Consider the following 19478-nt stretch of genomic DNA (forward strand, 5'->3'; position numbering starts at 1 on the left):
GGGAGACATTTCCAAAAACACTGGAGCCTCTCCCCCCGGCGCCAAAATTGAGCAAGGAGGGAACCCAAAGTAAAATGGTGGAGAGTCTGGGCTCAGAAGGAAGAGGAGACTCCTGGTGTTGAGTAGAAAGGGACTTGGGCAGGAAAGGGAAAGAAGAAAGGTCACTTCTCCTTCAGCACACCCTCCAAGATCTGCACCCAGTGGTCAGCAAGGCTGTCAGGCTTCTAGTTCTCAATTTTTAAAAGGCAATAAAAAGCCCAGGGCCAGCTATTTACCCAAATAGTCATTGAAATAGATAGAATTACAACACGAACTTGAAGTATGAAATTCCCCTTGAGGTACACAAAATTATAATGAATTTTGGAAACTGCATAATTTTTAATAAATCAAAGTAATAGTTTCATGATGCAATTCAAGCTTCTGGGGACACAAAAATCAAATGTACTTCATTAACACTGAAACTAAGAATCAGGCAGTCAATGATGCAATTGAGTGTTATGCAGAAATTAAAAATATAACAACTTTTGCAGCCATATTTTTTCTTTTTTGAACTTCAGCTAAATCATGTTACATTTATTGATGAGTTTCACCATGGATAGTATAATAGTAAATTAAGATTTAATAATCTGACTCTTTTAAAACTAAATCTTCATTCAAGGAAAGATTACATAAAATGCTTCCTAAAGATTAACGAATTTTAGACCAAACAATAAAGAGAAAAGCCTTCTCTATAGTTAGATGTCAAAATGCAGATATGTAACATGTGTTATAAAAAAGCATTCCTTGCCACAACTGGGTAGATAGGTTTTATAATTTTTGTGCCACTGTTGTTTTTAAGTTATGAAGAAAAACAACAAATTTCTTGATGTGGTCTTTAGCTAGGTTTAATATAAGTACTTCACAGACTGGAACTTGACCATTGCACTAGTATGATGCCTAATGCTCTTCACATCTTGATTCTGAGTAAAGACATATATAAAATCAAAAAGTATAGCCCAGCTGTTAAGAGAAAGAAAAACTCAACTTATAGTCACCAACATTTGAAAATTTTGACAATATTCTGTTAGTAAAAAATATTCCTAGAACTACTAAAATAGTCTAATATATTTATTATTTTTATTAAAATTCTCATTCCAAATGAAGTAAGTTGAGGGGTCAGGTCCAAGATGGTGACATAGGAGGCTCTTGAACTCACCTCCTCCCACAGACGTACAAAATCTACAACTACACACAGAGCAATTCTTTCTGAAAGAAATCTAGAAACTAGCTGAGTGGTTCCTCCATATCAGGCAAACAAGAAAATACCCACATCTAAATGAGTAGGAGAGTCTGAGACACACTCTTGCCATAAACTCCACCCCTGGCACAGCAACATACACTCAGGAGGGAATTCACAACTCCCAGCTTCTCCCTGTGGAGTGAAGGATTTGGATCCAATATCTAGCACTCTAATTTTTAAGATTTCCACCCAAGGGACAAGCTCCCAAAACACCTAGCTCTGAAAGCCAATGGGACACACAAGACTATAACAAAAAAACTATTCCTAGCGGGATCACAAGGACTCACTGTGGCTATCCTTCTCAACCTCGGCACAGAGGGAGTGGACACAAATTCCCATCTCTCAGTCTTTCCCTGAAAAAGACCTATTAACATACCTTAAAAGCTGCTACCTGAGGGTCAAGCTTCTAAATTCACACCATCTAGGGGCTGACCGTGATACTCCCTGTAGACCAGTGAGGCCAGCAGACACCAGCTCCTCATTTTCCCTGTAGCCCACTTTAAATTACCAATGTCACCCTGGAAGGAGCTTGTACATGTCTGGCACTCAGGCTTTTGAGGCTGCCACCCAGGGGATGCATCTTTTGATCCTCTGGCTCTGGTGGCCAGTGGGGCCTGCATTCACCAGTCCCATAGAACTGTGGCAAAGAAACAATTTTTAACCACCTATCCCCTCAGGGCTCAGTGCAGAAGGAGCAGACAAAAACGTGCATCTCCCAGTCTTTACCCAAAAGAGATCTAGCTGCATACTTTAAAAGCTGTTTCCTGAGTGTCCAGCTACCAATTAGCCTGCATCTAGGTGCTGACCGAGATCCTCCCCTTTGGGACACTGACAGGTCTTTGTACACCCTCAACTACTTGGATCCATTAAAAACAGAGAAGCTGGCTTTGACAATCACAAAGATTTACAGGTTCATCTCCCATACAAGGCCACTCTGTGAAGACTGGCAGTGGTGACTGTTTTATAACACACAGAAACCAACACAGAGAGTCAACGCAAATAAAAAAGACAAAGGAATATGATCCAAATAAAAGAAGAAGAAAAAGTTCCAGAAGCAGATCTTAATAAAATGAACATAAGTGATTTACCTGATTAAGAGTTCAAAATAATAATTATAAAGATGCTTACTGAGGTTAGGAGAACAATATATGAACAAAGTGAAAATTTCAACAAAGAGAGAAAATGTAAGAAAGTACCAAACAGAAATCACAGAGCTGAAGAATACATTATCTGAACTGGAAAAAAATTAATAGAAGAGTGCAGCATCAGACTAGATCAAGCAGAAGAAAGGATCAGTGAACTAGAAGACAGAGTAGTGGCATTCACCCAATCAGAGGAGCAAAAAGGGAAAAGAATGAAAAAGAGTGAAAATAGCTTAAGGGTTTTATGGCACACCATCAAGTGGATAATACATGCATTAAAGGGATCTCAGGGGCTGGCCCCATGGCCTAGTGGTTAAGTTCAGTGTACTCTCCTTCTGCAGCCCTGGTTTGGTTCTCGGGCATGGAACTAGACCACTCATCAGTGGCCATGCTCTGGCAGTGACCCACATACAAAATAGAGAAAGACTGGCACAGATGTTAGCTCAGGGCAAATCTTTCTCAAGTAAAAAAGAAGAAGACTGGCAACAGATGTTAGCTCAGGGCAAATCTTCCTCACCAAAAACAACAACAACAACAACAAAACCAGAATCCCAGGAGGAGAAGAGAAAGGGGAAGAAAGCTTATTCAAAGAAATAATGGCTGAAAACTTCCCTAGTCTGAGGAAAGAATTCACATCCATATCCCAGAAGCCCAGAGGGATCCAAATAAAATGAATCCAAAGCAACTCATACCAAGACATGTTATAATTAAATTGTCAAAAGTTAAGGACAAGGAGAGAATCTTAAAAGCAGCAAGAGAAAAACAACTTGTTACATACAATTGAACCTCTATAAGACTATCAGCAGATTTTTCAGTAGAAACTCTTTAGACCAGATGGAAGTGAGATGATATATTTAAAGTGCTGGAAGAAAAAAATTGCCAACCAAGAATACTCTACGTAGCAAAGTTGTCCTTCAGAATTGAAAGAGAGAGAAAGAATTTCCAGACAAGTAAAAGCTGAAGGAGTTCATCATTACTAGACCAGCCTTACAAGAAATGTTCAAGGGAATTCTTCAAGTTGAAATGAAAGGATGCTAATCAGCAACAGCAAAACGTATGAAAGTATAAATCTCACTGGTGAAAGTAAATATATAGTTAAATTCAGAATACTCTAATGTTGTAATGTTGGTGGGTAAATCACTTACAAATCTGGTATGAATGTTAAAATATAAAAGTATAAAAAATAACTATAACAATAATTTGTTAATGGATACATAAGGTAAAGAGATGTAAATTGTGACATTAAAAACATAAAGGGGAGGGATAAAAATGTAGAGCTTCAGCATGTTGTGTTCAAAGTTATTGGCTTAAAATAGACTGTTATAAATAAGATATTTTATGTAAGCTTCATGGTAACCACAAAGCAGAAATCTATAGTAGGTACAGAAGATAAAGCAAAAAAACCTCTAAGCATACTACTACAGAAAAATCATCACGTCACAAAGGAAGAAAGTGAGAGACTAGAAGAAGAACAAAGGAATCACATAACAGCCAGAAAACAATGAACAAAATGGCAATAGTAAGTCCATATCTATGAATAATTAATTTAAATGTAAAGGTACTAAATTCTCTATCAAAAGACACAGAGTGGCTGAATGGATAAAAATAAGACCTATCTATATGCTGCCTACAAGGGACTCACTTCAGCTATAAGGTCACACAGAAATTGAAAAAAAAGTGGGGAAAAGAAGAAACTAGAACATTATCTTGTACCACACACCAAAATCAACTCAAAATGGATTAAGGACTTGAATCTGGACTTGAAACAGTAAAACTCCTAGAACGAATCATAGCAGGTAAGCTCCTTGACATCAGTCTTGATGATGACTTTTCTGGATTTGACGCCAAAAGCAAAGGCAACAAAAGCAAAAACCAACAAACGGGACTACATCAAACTAAAAACCTTCTGCAGAGCAAAGAAAACCATCAACAAAATGAAAAAGCAACCTACCAAATGGGAAAAAATATTTGCAAATCATGTATCTGATTAAGGAGTTAACATCCAAAATATGTAAAGAACTCATACAACTCAATAGCAAAAAATAAACAATCTGATTAAAAAATAAACTGAATATACATTTTTCCAAAGAAGACATGCAGATGGCCAACAAGTACATGAAAAGGCACTCAACATCACTAATCATCAGGAAAATACAAATCAAAACCACAAATGAGATAGCACCTCACACCTATTAGAATGTCATCAGAAAGGAAATAACAAGTGTTGGTGAGGTTGTGGAGAAAAGAGAACCCTTTTGCACTGTCAATAGGAATGCAAACTGGTGCAGACACTATGGAAAACAGTCTGAAGGTTCCTCAAAAAATTAAAACTAGAGGGGCCAGCCGGTAGCACAGCGGTTAAGTTCACACATTCTGCTTCGGTGGCCCAGGGTTTGCCGGTTCGGATACTGGACACAGACCTATGCACCGCTTATGAAGCCATGCTGTGGCAGGCGACCCACATATAAAGCAGAGGAAGATGGGCATGAATGTTAGCTCAGGGCCAATCTTCTTCAGCAAAAAGGGGAGGATTAGTGGTGGATGTTAGCTCAGGATTAATCCTCCTCAAAAAAATAAAAATAAAACTAGAACTACCACATGATCCAGCAATTTCACTTTCAGGTATATAACCAAAGTAAATGAAAACAGGATATGGAAGAGACAGCTGCACTCCTAGGTACACTGCAACATTATTCACAATAGCCAAGATTTAGAAACAACCTAAATGTCTGTCAACAGATAAATGGATAAGGAAGATGTGGTGGTTACACATAGAAGGGAATATTCAGCCATGAGAAAAAAAAAAACTCTTGCCATTTGTGACAACATGGATGGATCTTCAGGGCATTATACTAAGTGAAATAAGCCAGACAAAGAAGATTAATATTGGATGGTACCACTTTTATGTGGAATCTAAAAAGAAGTACAACTCAGAGAAACAGAGAGTAGAAAAGTGGTTGCCAGGGGCTGGGGGATGGGGGAAATAGGGAGAGGTTGGTAAAAAGGTACAAACTTTCAGTTATAAGATGAATAAACTCTGAGGATCTAATGTGAAATATGGCGACTATAGTTGACAACATTGTGTTGGATAATTGAAATTTGCTAAGAGAGTAGAATTTAAATGTCCTCACCAAAAAAAGATAAACGTGTGAGGTGATGGATGTGCTAATTAATTAGATAGGAGGAATCCTTTCACGGTGGATACATATATCAAATCACCATGATGTACACTGCAAGTATCTTAGAACTTCATCTGTCAGCTATTCCTCAATAAAGCTAAAATTTAAAAACTGAAGTCAATTCACAATTTCTGTTCTGTTGATAGCAATTCTGAAGATTATCCAAATGTCCCATGCTGGCTTTTGTATCATCTAGCTTATTCCAGGTACTTCTAGAACTGGCTTTCGTGCTCTTCTTCTTGCTAATGATGTCTCCTATTCCTTCTTTTTAAAATTACTACCATTATTATTCTCTATTACCACATAAATGTAATATTGTCTATATTAGATTTTCAATGTGGGCTATTTTTTTAAATGACAGATGATATGTGGATACATGAAAGCTTTTCAAAATGTGACTTTGTCAATTTTTCTGAAAAGCTTGATAGTCATCTTCAAGGTTTTTCCAGGAGACGTTTTTCTTCCCTCATTTTTCATCTTTTTGAAATCAATGACTAATTTTATTCTACTTGGTCATACAAGGAGGCTTTTGATTTATAACAGCTGTATTCCTATAGTACACACCCACGCACATATGTAATTTCAATCTTTTTTTAAAAAACCATCAAGCAACAAGATGTAGTTTGGCCCAAGGATTTTAGAATCACTCAAGTCTTTTAAACTAACATAATCAAATTATAGAGTGGTTTTGCTACACATCTCATTACCATAACTGTGTTTAGTTCTGGGTTTAACAATGAGATGACTAGGCAAGGACATGGCATTTTCCTTCTCTTGATTTCTGCCTCCATTTTATTCTTAAATTTGGAAGATTGTTACCATGAATTCATCACCCACTGGTAACATATTTGAGCTTAAATCCAGTTGTTTCAATTTTTTCAATTTGTTTCAAAGTTTTTCAAGTTGTTTCAATTGTTTTCAAGTTGTTTCAAATTTTTATAATTACAAAAACGTCATGATAGGAATGTATTGATATGTATAAGAAATAGACATCTGAGTTCAGCAATGCTCTGGAACTAATATCATCAAGACTTCTTGAGGGAAAATATATACTTATAGGACAAAAAAACTTAGCAACCAAAAGTTAGTTCTCAGGGATATGGCCATTAGTTGTCACTTGTTTGTTTTTTTCTCTTCTCCCAAAGCATTTTTTTAAAAAAGGCATGGGGCTTGCCTGGTTGCCTAGTGGTTAGGTTCTGCATGCTCCACTTTGGCAGCCTGGATTTGGTTCCCAGGTGTGGACCTACACCATTCATCAGTGGTCACGCTACAGCAGCGACCCACATACAAAATAGATGAACACTGATGACAGATGTTAGCTCAGGGCCAATCTTCCTCAAGCAAAAAGAGGAAGATGGGCAACAGATGTTAGCTTAGGGTGAATCTTCCTCAGCAAAAAAAAGAAAGGCTATAACAAACATAAAGATAAAACCTACAACCACGTTACATTTAGATTCCAATATTAGCTTATCATAGATCTGCTTCACATGAGAATGCTAACATAGGTAAGAGCTCAGTAAAACTCTCAATTGCAAAGATAGCTAGGAGTTTTTACTTGCCAGTTGGACTAACCCTGAAAATCTAAATATGCCTGTTAGTCTCCATGTTTCCATATAACCCAATCTCCACTACCCAAATGGATGCCCTCTACCAAGTCTGGATCGCAACATCACCGGCTCCTTATTCAAATGACCACATGTTTTTATGTTAATATATGCAAATACATGAAGTAGTCTCTAAGGCCAGATATATGTTCACTTGGCCTATAACAGATTGGTGAACTTTGAAATACAAGTACAACACTCCACATTTATTTGGTTTAATAAAAAAATCCCATGCTTCATAGGTAATAATTAATATCACCTATTAAAAGAAACCAGATGAGAAGCTCTCTGTCTAAATCCATTACTCATTTGATCTATAAGCCCAAAAAAAGATCTAACTTCCTCTTGCGTTGGCTCATCTATGTTAGCTCCTGAATGGACATGTTGGGGGATGGAGAAGGTCATTTTCTAGTCTTGTTTCCATAATAACTAGAGTTCTCCCCAAACAAAGAGACCAACAGTCAAGTTTTATAGGAACTTCAGGTCTGAGAGAATCAACCGAAGGACCAAGTGTCATTTCAGCCACCATATCTTTCTACAAACTCCTCTCAGGGATGAGAAACTAATTTATTTTTCTACTGTATTACCTTTCTCATAAAATATTAAGAATAGATGGTTGAGTAATAATTAGAATTCAATAAAGAATGAAACGATGGAAAGAACCCTTCTATTATCTCTTTAGTTCATAAATACCTTAAAAGAAAATACGTTAAGGTAAAACTGTTTATTACTAATTGAGGTGTTTTGAACAAAAGTCCTCAATATTAAAAATTTGTAGAGCACAGATCTAGTGTCAAAAATTCCTGACACTGTGAACATGTAATATTAAATGCATTTATTATATAGTGTCCATCCCAGACTTTTTGGAGAATGAGTTAAAAATAAATAATGTCAGGTTAAAGACTTTAACCCTCTAGATTATGATTTTAAAACATCATTTCTTAATTTCCAGGAGAATTACAGTGTATTGATACTGAAAATTAACAAATTGTGATGTAACCTTGAAACCAATTAGATAACAAGTTGTTGTTTCCCACTATTTCTCCCACGACATCACAATTAGTTCATGAATATCTATTGCCTCTTAAAATAAAAGTTGAGCTTTGTATTCTTACCTGGCACTCTCTTTGCCCAGTTGATCATGTGAACCAGCTCCCTGTCTGCGAGGTTGGTTAGCAAACCCATCATGGAAGCCTCGTTAAATGGTCTGGTGGCATCGTACTCGGAATAGAGGACGGGGGGCTCGGCATCCAACAAGGCACTGATCATCTGCTCGGCTGTCAGGGACAAGACGGGGCTGTTCTTCTTCGTGTGTTTAATCAACAGAGGGCTTGGCCAAAAGTTGGCAGGCCTCCTGTCTCCAGAGGGCCCCGCTTCATTCCTGCCCTCCCCATCATCTCTCTGGCGCTTGTGTTTCAACATTCTCCCTCCTCTTCGGTCTTTCCGTATCCCTGAGAATACAGATTAAAAAAACCAGGTTTTTTTTTTTCACGTAAACTTTCATACTAAAACCATCGTCAATGCTAATAGCCTTTATTTTCTTTAAAGAAATACTTTGGTGCACCAGTAAGGTGGTAAGAGTTTAACAACCAGCTGTCCAAGAAGGGGGGACAAAAGGCTTTGATTTACAGTATTTACCAATTTCCATGGTGTAAATACCACCACCATGGCAAATTTCAAGCTACTTGTCTAACATCAAGCGGCTGATAAAACTCCTGAAAATTTAACAATAGGCTTTTGTGAGACAGCACAAGCTGGGTCTGACAAACCATTTGTGAGTGTGCGCATTTGTGTGTGTGTGTGCGTAACAGATGCTATAAAAAGAACAGAATTATAAAAATTAGTTATTCTTGCCATATGGCGTAGCATCAAAGACTGCTTTTGCGATGAATATTCTTTTAATAGTAAATTTAAAAAGCATCTTAAAAAAGCATTTCGTAAACATCTTTATCATCCAATTAGACCTCTTAAGGGAAGACATTAAAGAGAAATAACTTCTCCGACATGTCTCTGACAGCCCCTAGATCCCACGGGTGCTCAGCAAGTCTTTCACTGCTACTAAGCTGTACCCCATCACCTCAGGAATCGACCCAAGAACCTCAAGCAGTTTACTTGGTTCTAAGATTTTCACAAATGTAGTTCTCTTTTCCTAATATAAAAATTTTTAAATCGTTGAAAATAATTTCCCTCCACAGGTTTACCCAGCTGTGGTTCTCACTAACTAAATTACAGGGGAGAGGGAGAACCCCATCTCTTTGGTAGTGATTCTTTTGGGTTTCGGCTCAGCATCTTAATCTGGAAAAGGACAGGCTGTGGTGCTGAAGCATATCGGCCAAAACAAACACTTAAAAAGACAAAAATTAATACAAGCTTCTATATTTTGAAAAATGTCAATCTTTCCAAGATAGGTTAGACAGAAAGAGGTCTTAGATTTATAAGAAAGTAATCATCATTTTGGTAAAAAGTTAATACAATGATGTTTTCTGTTAAAGACACGAGATGTAAACACTCTTTATAACGTATCCCCAGTTCTACCACTTTACAACAAATGAATAATTAATGTCAGAACTTTGCTCTATTTTTTAATAATTTGTCAAGGAGTTTGGACAAGTGTATGGCTATGAAGTTTCTATACATAACTTTTATTCTTTTAGGTCTAGATTATATTTATTAGATGACACTTTAAAAATATAATGAAGCCACAGATCCTTCCTATCTGTTCAGTACTAAAAGAAGCATTTCCCAGAACTCAGAATAAGTAATAATAGCAAAGATTATTTTCACTAATGCCCACTGAGCACTCACCATGTGTTTTAAGCACTTTATATCCAATTGACAACTAATTTAGTCCTCACAATGATCTTGTAAGGTAAATATTGGGGAACTCCTACTTAGAGAGGTTAATGAACTTATGCAAGACCATTATCTATTAAGTATGACTTGAGATCCTGGCTCTAAAATGAAGATTTTTCCTTTCAGCTAACGGAGTTTTAAAGTTTTATCCATTGTCGATAAAGTAGACAAATTGAAGGGCATGTAGAGGTAAACTAGATCAGATGAGAAGAACAGTTGCATCTGAACTGCCACTGTCTTTAGTCAGGCATTTCAACTGTTAATGAGATTATAATATCTGAATGAAGGGAAACGACACTCACACTCTAGTCTCAGCTCATCAGAGCACATCTGGAGTAGCACACTCATTGCTGAATGCTGTACATATAAGGAAAACAAATCTATTCAGATTAGAGTAGCAAGGATGGTGAAGGGGCATGAAATCAGGGAACACAGAGAACAGCTGAGGAACTAAGAGGGGTTAGCCTAGAGAAAGGAAGACTCAGAGGAAACAAGAGCATCCTTCTCAGATGGGCTGTTATGGTCTCAGATGGTGCTATGGTCTGAATGTTTGTGTCTCCCCAAAATTCATCTGTTGAAAGCTAACCGCCAATGTGATGGTAGCTGGAGGTGGGACCTTTAGGAGGTGATTAAGTCAGGAGGGTGGAGCCCTTATAAATGGAATTAGTGTCCTTATAAGAAAAGCCTAGAGAGCTAGCTAGCTCTCTTTACCATGTGAGGACTTGAGAAGACAGCCGTCTGCAAGCCAGGAAGCAGCCCCTCACCAGACACTGGCTCTGCCAGCACCTCGGTCTTGGACTTCCCAACCTCCAAAACTGTGAAAAATGAACGTTTGTTGGTTAAGCTACCCAGTCCATGGTATTTCTGTTACAGCAGCCGAAACTGACTAAGAGAGATGGGTTCGACTTGCTCTTTATGAGCCCAAATGACAAAATAGAAGAAATATATGGAAACCATGAGTAGTTAGAGTTCAGTATAAGGAAGCAGTTTGTAATAGTCAAAGCTGACAACAAAGATAGAATCTGCTACCGAAGGAAATGATGCACTGGATAACTGGAGGTTTCCAAGAATAGGCTAGATGAAGGCTTTACTAGGATGTTGCCAACGGACTCAATTATCCAGTGAGCATCCACACTGGGTGTCCTTCAACACACCTTCCATCCTGAGCCTGTATGACTCCGTTGTCTTCCATTTAAAATGTAAGACCAGTAGCCTTGGAATGAGAACCAGAAAAAGAAGATCAAAAGCAAAGAATTCCTTTAGGTTCACATTTCTTAGGAAATTCTGAGGTCAGGATTTTGAGAGGATGAATTCTGATTGGTGTTTACCTACTTTTGGTGGAGACTGGGTTTAAAAAGTGCATTGTTTGTCCATATTAGTCAGTGTATTACTCAAATACAATTCCTCTCCCTACTCTACAACTTTAGAACGAGATCGAGAATGTGAATAGATCTCACAGGCAAGCTGCAGCAGCAACTTCAACCTTTTAAGATCAGCCCTACAGGGAAATATAAAAGCAACTGATTTGACTAAAGAAGAAATGGCTAAAGGTGATATTGTTTTTCCCTACGGAGTTACTTGATTACAACCAAAAACAAGCATTTTACTTTTTAAAAATAGAGCTTATGCTTTCTATTATAAATGTAATTTATCTTCCTTTTAAAAGATTTCAAAGATAAAGACAAGTAGATAGAAGGTTAATCAAACAATACAAAACACAGTATTACCACCCACTTTCAAAGGTCCAAGAAGTCACAATGCAGACAATCTGATTTCCAGAAGGAGAATTTTAGACTCAATTCAGGTGCTAGTGGTGGCAGTTATCAAAAATTGTTTAGCAAAGTCTTTGTTCAATGGTAAAAAGTTGTTCAATGCATATAATGTATATGTACAGATGATGCAGTGCTAAACAAACACAGATCATGTTACCCTCCGTCAGGTTCTCAACTTGGAGGGAGAAAGACATTAATCAAAAGTCATTCAGTGTTTGTTGAATGAATGAATGATTTGCCGAAAACACTATAGAAGAGACGAAGTGATGCAAGGAGGAGACAAAGCAAGCTTCTCAAAGAGAGGAAGTTACATTTGAGCCAAATCACGAAATTTCCTTTCTTGGAGAAATTTAGAAGCAAAGTACTTCGATGGCTCAGGTGTAGCACTGCTTACAGTGATGAGTTGAATCACCATGCCTCTTTGAGTCCCACAGAGGTGTGATTCAGGTTGTTGAACACAAGACAAAAGTGGCCACAGTTTGAGATGTAGAACAATAAAATATAAGTGGAGAGATCAAGGAGAAAGTTGAATATTCATGAAATCGAAACTATAAACTAGTCATTAGCGAAAGGTAGACTCAATTAGCATTAACAAATATTTTCTCTAATTTGCCCCCAATTGTACTCTGTTTTTCAAATGCCAAAGTCCCTACAAAATGTACAAACAGAAAAAAATAGAAAATTGTATGTATGATGTGGCCAACTGCAAGTGATAGAATCCCAGGGCATGGCTTAATGAGGAAGGCATCCTTTTCTATTTATAAGCAGTAAATGTCACGTTACCAGTGACATACCAGTGTGCTCACCATTGACAATATTGCACAAACATTTTACAGTAGTTCAAAACAAAAATCTACCTGGAATTGAGCAGAAGAAGGTAAAAAATGGCCCAGCTTCTACTTCTATTTTAACCTGGATTAAATGACAACTGCAGATCAGAGCCAATGATTACAGGCTGCGTCTCTATGGAACATACAGTCAGTTCTTAATTATACAGAGTGATGTGGCCTAAGGAGTGGCATGCATAATGGAAAGCCAAAGATGAAATTTAAAACTCATTCTCTGCTCCCTACCAAGACATTTTCCAGAACTATCTGCAGAGCAGCAACATAGATTGACAGGTATTTTACTTAAGCTCACTTCCCTTGATCCAACTTACTGTAACGATCTGTGAAAAAAACAAGACGGAACTATCACTTCACAAAGCAGAGGGAAAAAAACAATTAGCTTAGCTCATGCAAATACGAAACAGGCAGCCTCTTGACAGTCAAGATGTTTATTTGTAGCAAATAGCATTTTGGCTTGGAATGCCACACAAACAAGACTGCATTGTCATTCACTACATGAAAATGTCACTTTTCAGAATGGTTGAGCAAAATATTCAGCGGCATAATACAGATGTCATGCAATGGATATGCTAGTGTGCACACATTATTAGCTCTCCAATATGTCACTGATTAGACAATACTTGTGTCAAAGAAAATTTCTTTACACTCCCTTAATAAATTTTAAGCTTAGAAAATTCAAGCATGACCCACTGGTTTCATATGAGGGATTGAGAAAACAAACTCTCTCTCATGCAGCAAGCCCACCATTAGTGCGAAATGCCACCAGTTTCAATTTTATCCCCTTGGGTTAAGCCTGCTCTAACATCCTCGTCACACTGTGGTAAGGATTTAGAGAGGTTAAGTATAGAATCTCCACTTAGTAACATTCAAAGTAAATCTGAGTGATTCTTATCCAAAGGAAGTGTGCATTTAAGGGAATTTATTAAACTAATAAACACTGGCAATTGGAATGAAAATGAAGGGGAGAGAGGGGGTGCACAGGGTACTCTCTAGATAAGGCAGGTTATAAGGAATCTCTTCCGAGGCTGCCTGGGATCTGGGAGGTATGCTGCGAGGCAGAAGAGGGACTGAGACCCGACAAGGAGAAGGGCTGAAGACATAGCAGTTGGCCAGCAATCATATCCTCGCACTAAAACAAAAAGATCTGTCTTAATGTGCCAAACTAGATGTTTTGAAAGACTACTTCTAATTACTTTAGAGTTTAATTGTTCTTTTTTTTTTTCATTCTTTATATTCTTTGGCTTGGCCATTGTATCTCAGGAAAAATTAATATACTATCTGAATATTCATTAATTAATGGAATTCACTGGATTATGGGCTTCTAATGAATTCTACTTTTTAAATTTCTTTTCTGAAATGATCTTTTTTCTTCTTAATATCCTATGCCACTACAAAAAACTAGTACAACCTCAGTAAAGTTATTTTTTCAGTTCCCTCAGACTATTTTCATGTATTATTAAATATTTCAAACATTTGCATAATCACCTTTCTTTTCTTTCTCAACAATTCCACATTATTCATGAGGTTTTAAGAAGCCAGACAAAGATATATACTAAAAGCTTTTTAATTCAACACATTGAAGAAAACAGAAGTGCTGAGTAGTGAAGAATTAAACAAAGAGAAGAACTAATAAAACTTGTTCCAGAAAAACTCTCCTGCAACAATTCTGATGCTTTCCCTTCAAATACTAGAAATAAATCCCATAAGGTAGGAACTGCTATAGTCCCCCATTTAACAAAGAATAGTTAGAATAACTATCACGCCCGAGGTCATACCAAAGGCAGCACACATACTTGAATCTAGGTCAATTATGTTGTTATGGATTGTTATTAATAGTGTTGTAGCCTCTAAGTGCATCAAGTCAAGAGACAATGAATTATCCAGCTCATTTAAAGGTACTTAATGCTCTTTCCCTCCTTTCACATCTAACAAATCACTACATCTTAGTATTTCCTCACATATCTCTTCCTTTAGTCCCTTCCTTTCTATCTTCACTGCCACCATCCTAGTTGATACCCCTATCCCTTCCTCTCTAGATCAACAGCAGTAGCTCCTAATTTGCATCCTTCCCTACCTTCAATCTCCCTTCCAATCCAATTAATTGGAGATTGATTCATCTCCATTACACACCCATTTTATCTTGTTACTGTGTGTCTAAATCCATCAAAAATTCCTTAGCCTACAGCAGGAGTTGTTGAATTATGCCCAAGACTCAAGAGTTCTAAGGGGGTGTCAGAGATGGTGTAGTTGGGCCTTCTGGAGCCCCCATTCCCCCCATTTGTCTAAAGTAACTATGTTTATATATATATGTATTTTATCTTGGGATTAGAGAAATAACTTATTTTTGAAAGTGTTGACCAGTTTTATTTTAAATTTTAAAAACCACTGACCTACCAAACAAAATAAAATCATTAAGATTTGTGAATTTCTACAAATAATCCCAAAGTAGCTTTCAAACCTATCTTTACAAATCCCCTCGACAAACCTTTATTTTTATGAAACAAGGTAGGGTCTGTGCCACTTTTTTTAATACTTCCCAACATCACCACCTTGCTCTCTTTCTACCCTTCTTATACCAGCCTCCAAAGCCCAAGTAAAATCTCATCTCATCCATAGTCAGTCTTGGACCCCACCACAGTCTAGCGGCTCTACCTCTTTCTGTTCTTTCCTATGCCATTCATTGGACAACTATCATGGGTTACCTTTTATGTTTAATTACACCTGAGTTTCCCTCCCTGAGCTATGGCCTGGAACTTCTCTCCAGGCAAGAAGCTGGAGCAACTGTAGAGCTCACCTCATTTATTGTCTCTTTCCCAAGAAACATTGTCCCACACTGCGTGATATCCAAGGTTTAAAAACAGTTGTTTCACATATTTTACCCAGCTTTTTTTCTTAGATATTTCTGGTGGGAGGCAACATAGTTAGAACTGAAAGCAAAACAGACAAATCTACTATTATAGTTGGAAACTTCATCATCTCTCTGTCAATAACTGATAGTTCAAGTAGGCAGAAAATCAGTATGGATAGAGTTGACCTCAACAACATTATCAATCAACTTGATCTAATTGTTATTCATAGAATATTCCATCAGACAACAGATAAATACACATTATTCTCAAGCTCCAATGGAACATTCACCAAGACACACCACATTATGGGCTATAAAAATACCCTTAACAAATTTTAAAAATGGAAATAATACAAAGTATGCTCTCAGACCAGAATGGAAATTAACTAGAAATCAATAATAGAAAGATACCTGGAAAAAATCCCAAATATTTGGAGAAATTAAACAACACACTTTCAAAGAGCATATGGGTCAAAGAAGTAGTCTCCATAGAAATTTTAAAATACTTTGAACTAAATGAAAATAAAACATTAAAATTTGTGAGATGTAGGAAAAACAGTGCTTAGAGGAAAACTTATAGCATTAAATGCATATACTAGATAAGAAGAAAAATATACCAATAACCTAAGCTTCCACCTTTGGAAACTAGAGAAAGAACATCAAGTTAAGCCTAAAGCAAGCAGAAGAGAAATAATAAAAATTAGGGCAGAAATTAACAAAATTGAAAACAGGAACACAATAAACAAAAATCAAAACTGGTTCTTTGAAAAGATCAATGAAATTGATAAATTTCTAACCAGGATAATTTAAAAAAAAGGAAAGACACAAATTACCAAAATCATAAATGAAAGAGAAATCACCATCACTGGTCCCAGGGACATTAAAAGGTTATAAAGGAACACCAGGAACAACTCTATGCCCATAAATCTGATCATTTAGATGAAATGGATCAATTACTTGAAAGACACAAATGACCAAAACTTATACAAGGAGAAACAAATAACCTGAACATCCCTGTATCTATAAAATAAATTGAATCAATAATTAATTTCCTTCCAAAAGAGAAATCACCAGGCCCAGGTGGTTTCATGAGTTAGTTCTAAAAAATATATAAGAAAGAAACCATGCTACTTTTCTATGGCCTCTTTCAGAAAACAAAAGCAGAGGAAACACTTCCTAACTCGTTCTGTGAGTCCAACACTAACGTAATACCAAAAATCAGATAAAGACATCACAAGAAAGGAAAACTACAGACCAACATTTCTCCTAAGCATTGGCACAAAAATCCTCAACAAAATATCAGCAAGTCAAATCCAACAATTTATAAAAAGAAGTTATGCACCATGACCAAATGGGATTTATCCAGATACGTAAGGCAAGTCCAACATCTGAAAATAAAAGCCTGCAATCCACCACATCAACAAAGAAAACAGGAAGTCATGTGACCACATCAATAGACACATAAAAAGCATTTGACAAAATCCAATACCCATTCATGATTAAAAAAAAAAAAAAGCCTCTTAGCAAAGTAAGAATAGTGAATAATTTCATCAATTTGGTGAAAGATATCTACAAAAAAACCTACAGCTAACATCATCCTTAATTGTGAAAAACTGGAGGCTTTCCCCATAAATTCAGGAGCAAGGCAAGGATGTCCTCTTTCAACCTCCTACTCAACATTTTACTGGAAATTCTAGCAGATATAATAAGACAAGAAAAGAAAAGAAAAGAAAAGAAAAGGTATACAGATTTTAAAGGAAGAAATAAAACTGCTTCTATTTGCAGATGACATGATTGTCTATGCAGAAAATCCCAATGAATTGAGGGGAAAAAACCTCCTGGAAGTAATAAATGATTATATCAAGATTATAGGATACAAGGTTATTACACAAAAGTCAATTTCTTTCCTTTATATCGCAATGAACAATTGGAATTTGAAATTTTAAAAACAATACTGCTTACAATAGTACATGAAATGAAATAATAAAGTGTAAGTCAACAAAATATGTACAGGACCTACACGTAGAAAACTATCAAACACTGAAAAAAATCAAACACTATCAAAAAATTAAGAGATATTCTATGCTCACAGATTGGAAGTTCAATATTGTTCATGTTCATATTGTTCAATATTATCAGATGTCAATTGTTCCCAACTTAATCTACAGATTCAGTGCCATCCCAAAGTCCCAGGAACTTATTTTTCAGACATTGACAAACTGATTCTAGAGTTTAAATGGAAAGGCAAAAGACCTAGAGCAGCCTTTAATACTGAAGAAGAGCTGACATACTGAAGAAATTGGAGGACTCGCGCTACCTGATTTCAAGACTTGCTATAAAGCCTACAGCAATAAAGACAGAATGGTATTGGTGACAGAATAGACAGGTAGACCAGTGGGCCAGAATAATGAGTCCAGAAATAGAACTACACACATACAGCCAACTGATCTTTGACTAAAGAGAAAAGGTAATAAATGGAGAAAAGATAGTTTTTTCAATAAATTTTGCTGGAACAACTGGACATCCACATGCAAGAAGAAGAAACTATACACAAATCTTATACTTTACACAAAAATTAATTCAAAGTAGATCATTGACCTAAATGATAAGGAGAAACTATAAAAACTTCTTGAAGAAAATATAGGAAAAATTCTACATGATCTTGAGTTTATTGATAAGTTTTTAAACACAACACCAATAGCACAATCCATGAAAAAGGAATATTAATAAGTTGGACTTCATTAAAATAAAAACTTTTACTCTGAAAAAACACTGTTAAAAGAAGGAAAATACAAGCCACAGACTGGGAGGAAATATTTGGGAAATATATCTTAAATAAAAGACTTGTAATGAAAATAGGAAAGCACTCAAAACTCAACAAGAAAAACAATTTTAAAATGGGCAAAAATATGTAAACCAACACTTCACCAAAAAACATATACAGTTTGTAAAAAAGCAGATGAAAAGATGTTCAATATCACTTGTCATTAGGGAATTGCAAACTAAAACCACAGGGAGGTATCACTACATATCTATTAAAATGGCTAAAATCCAAAACACAGATAACACCAAGTGCTGACAAGAATGTAGAGCAACGGAAACTCTCATTCATTACTGCTGAGACTGCAAAATGATACAGCTACTTTGCAAGACAGGTTGGCACTTTCTTATGATGCTAAACACAGTCTTACCACATGATCCAGTGATTAAGCTCCTAGATATTTATCCAAGATTTCAAAACTCACATCCACACAAAAACCTTCATGCAAATGTTTATGACATCTTTATTCATAACTTCCTTAAACTGGAAACAACCAAGATGTCCTTCATAGGTGAATGGATAAGCAGAACAGTGGTACATCCATACAATTAAATACTATTCAGTGATAAAAAGAAAGAAGCTACCAAACTATGAAAAGGTATGGATGAAATTTAAATGCATGTTGCTAAGTAAAGCAGCCAGTCTAAAAAAGTTATATACTGTATGATTCCTCCTTTTTTTTAAAGATTGGCACCTGAGCCAACATCTGCTGCCAATCTTTTTATTTTTATTCTCCCCAAAGCCCCTGAGTACATATTTGATATTCTAGCTTAGGTCCTTCTGGCTCTGCTATGTGGGACGCCGCCTCAGCATGGCTTGATGAGCGGTGCTAGGTCCACGCCCAGGATCCAAACAGGAGAAACACTGGGCCACCAAAGCAGAGTGCACGAACTTAACCACTCAGCCACAGGGCCAGCCCTATGATTCCATTATATGACATTCTAGAAAAGATAAAACTATAGAAATGTTTAAAGAGATCAGAGGTTGCCAGGGGTTTAAGCCAGGAGGGAGAGGTCGAATAGGGGAAACACAAGAGATTTTACAGGGTAGAAAAACTATTCTGTGTTACAGTAATAGATACTATTCTATTTTACAGTAACTGTGTTACTGTAATGATGAATATAAGACATTA

The 19478-nt window shown here is 36.6% G+C and overlaps 1 protein-coding gene across 4 annotated transcripts in view; it reads right to left on the reverse strand.

The window, feature by feature from the left end:
* ESR1 (estrogen receptor 1) overlaps window positions 1-19478 on the reverse strand; it is a 277685-nt gene that overhangs the window by 159906 nt on the left and 98301 nt on the right. For all 4 annotated transcript variants that reach the window (XR_006889705.1, XR_006889706.1, XR_006889704.1 and 1 more), the window contains one exon: window positions 8320-8655. Coding sequence is in view for 1 of the 4 variants with exons in the window: in XM_046669218.1 (XP_046525174.1) it covers window positions 8320-8655 (336 nt within the window). In the remaining 3 variants the exon portion in view is untranslated. The remainder of the gene's footprint in view (window positions 1-8319; window positions 8656-19478) is intronic.

The sequence above is a fragment of the Equus quagga genome, chromosome 8 (assembly GCF_021613505.1).
Source record: "Equus quagga isolate Etosha38 chromosome 8, UCLA_HA_Equagga_1.0, whole genome shotgun sequence".
Classification (NCBI taxonomy): Eukaryota; Metazoa; Chordata; class Mammalia; order Perissodactyla; family Equidae; genus Equus; species Equus quagga.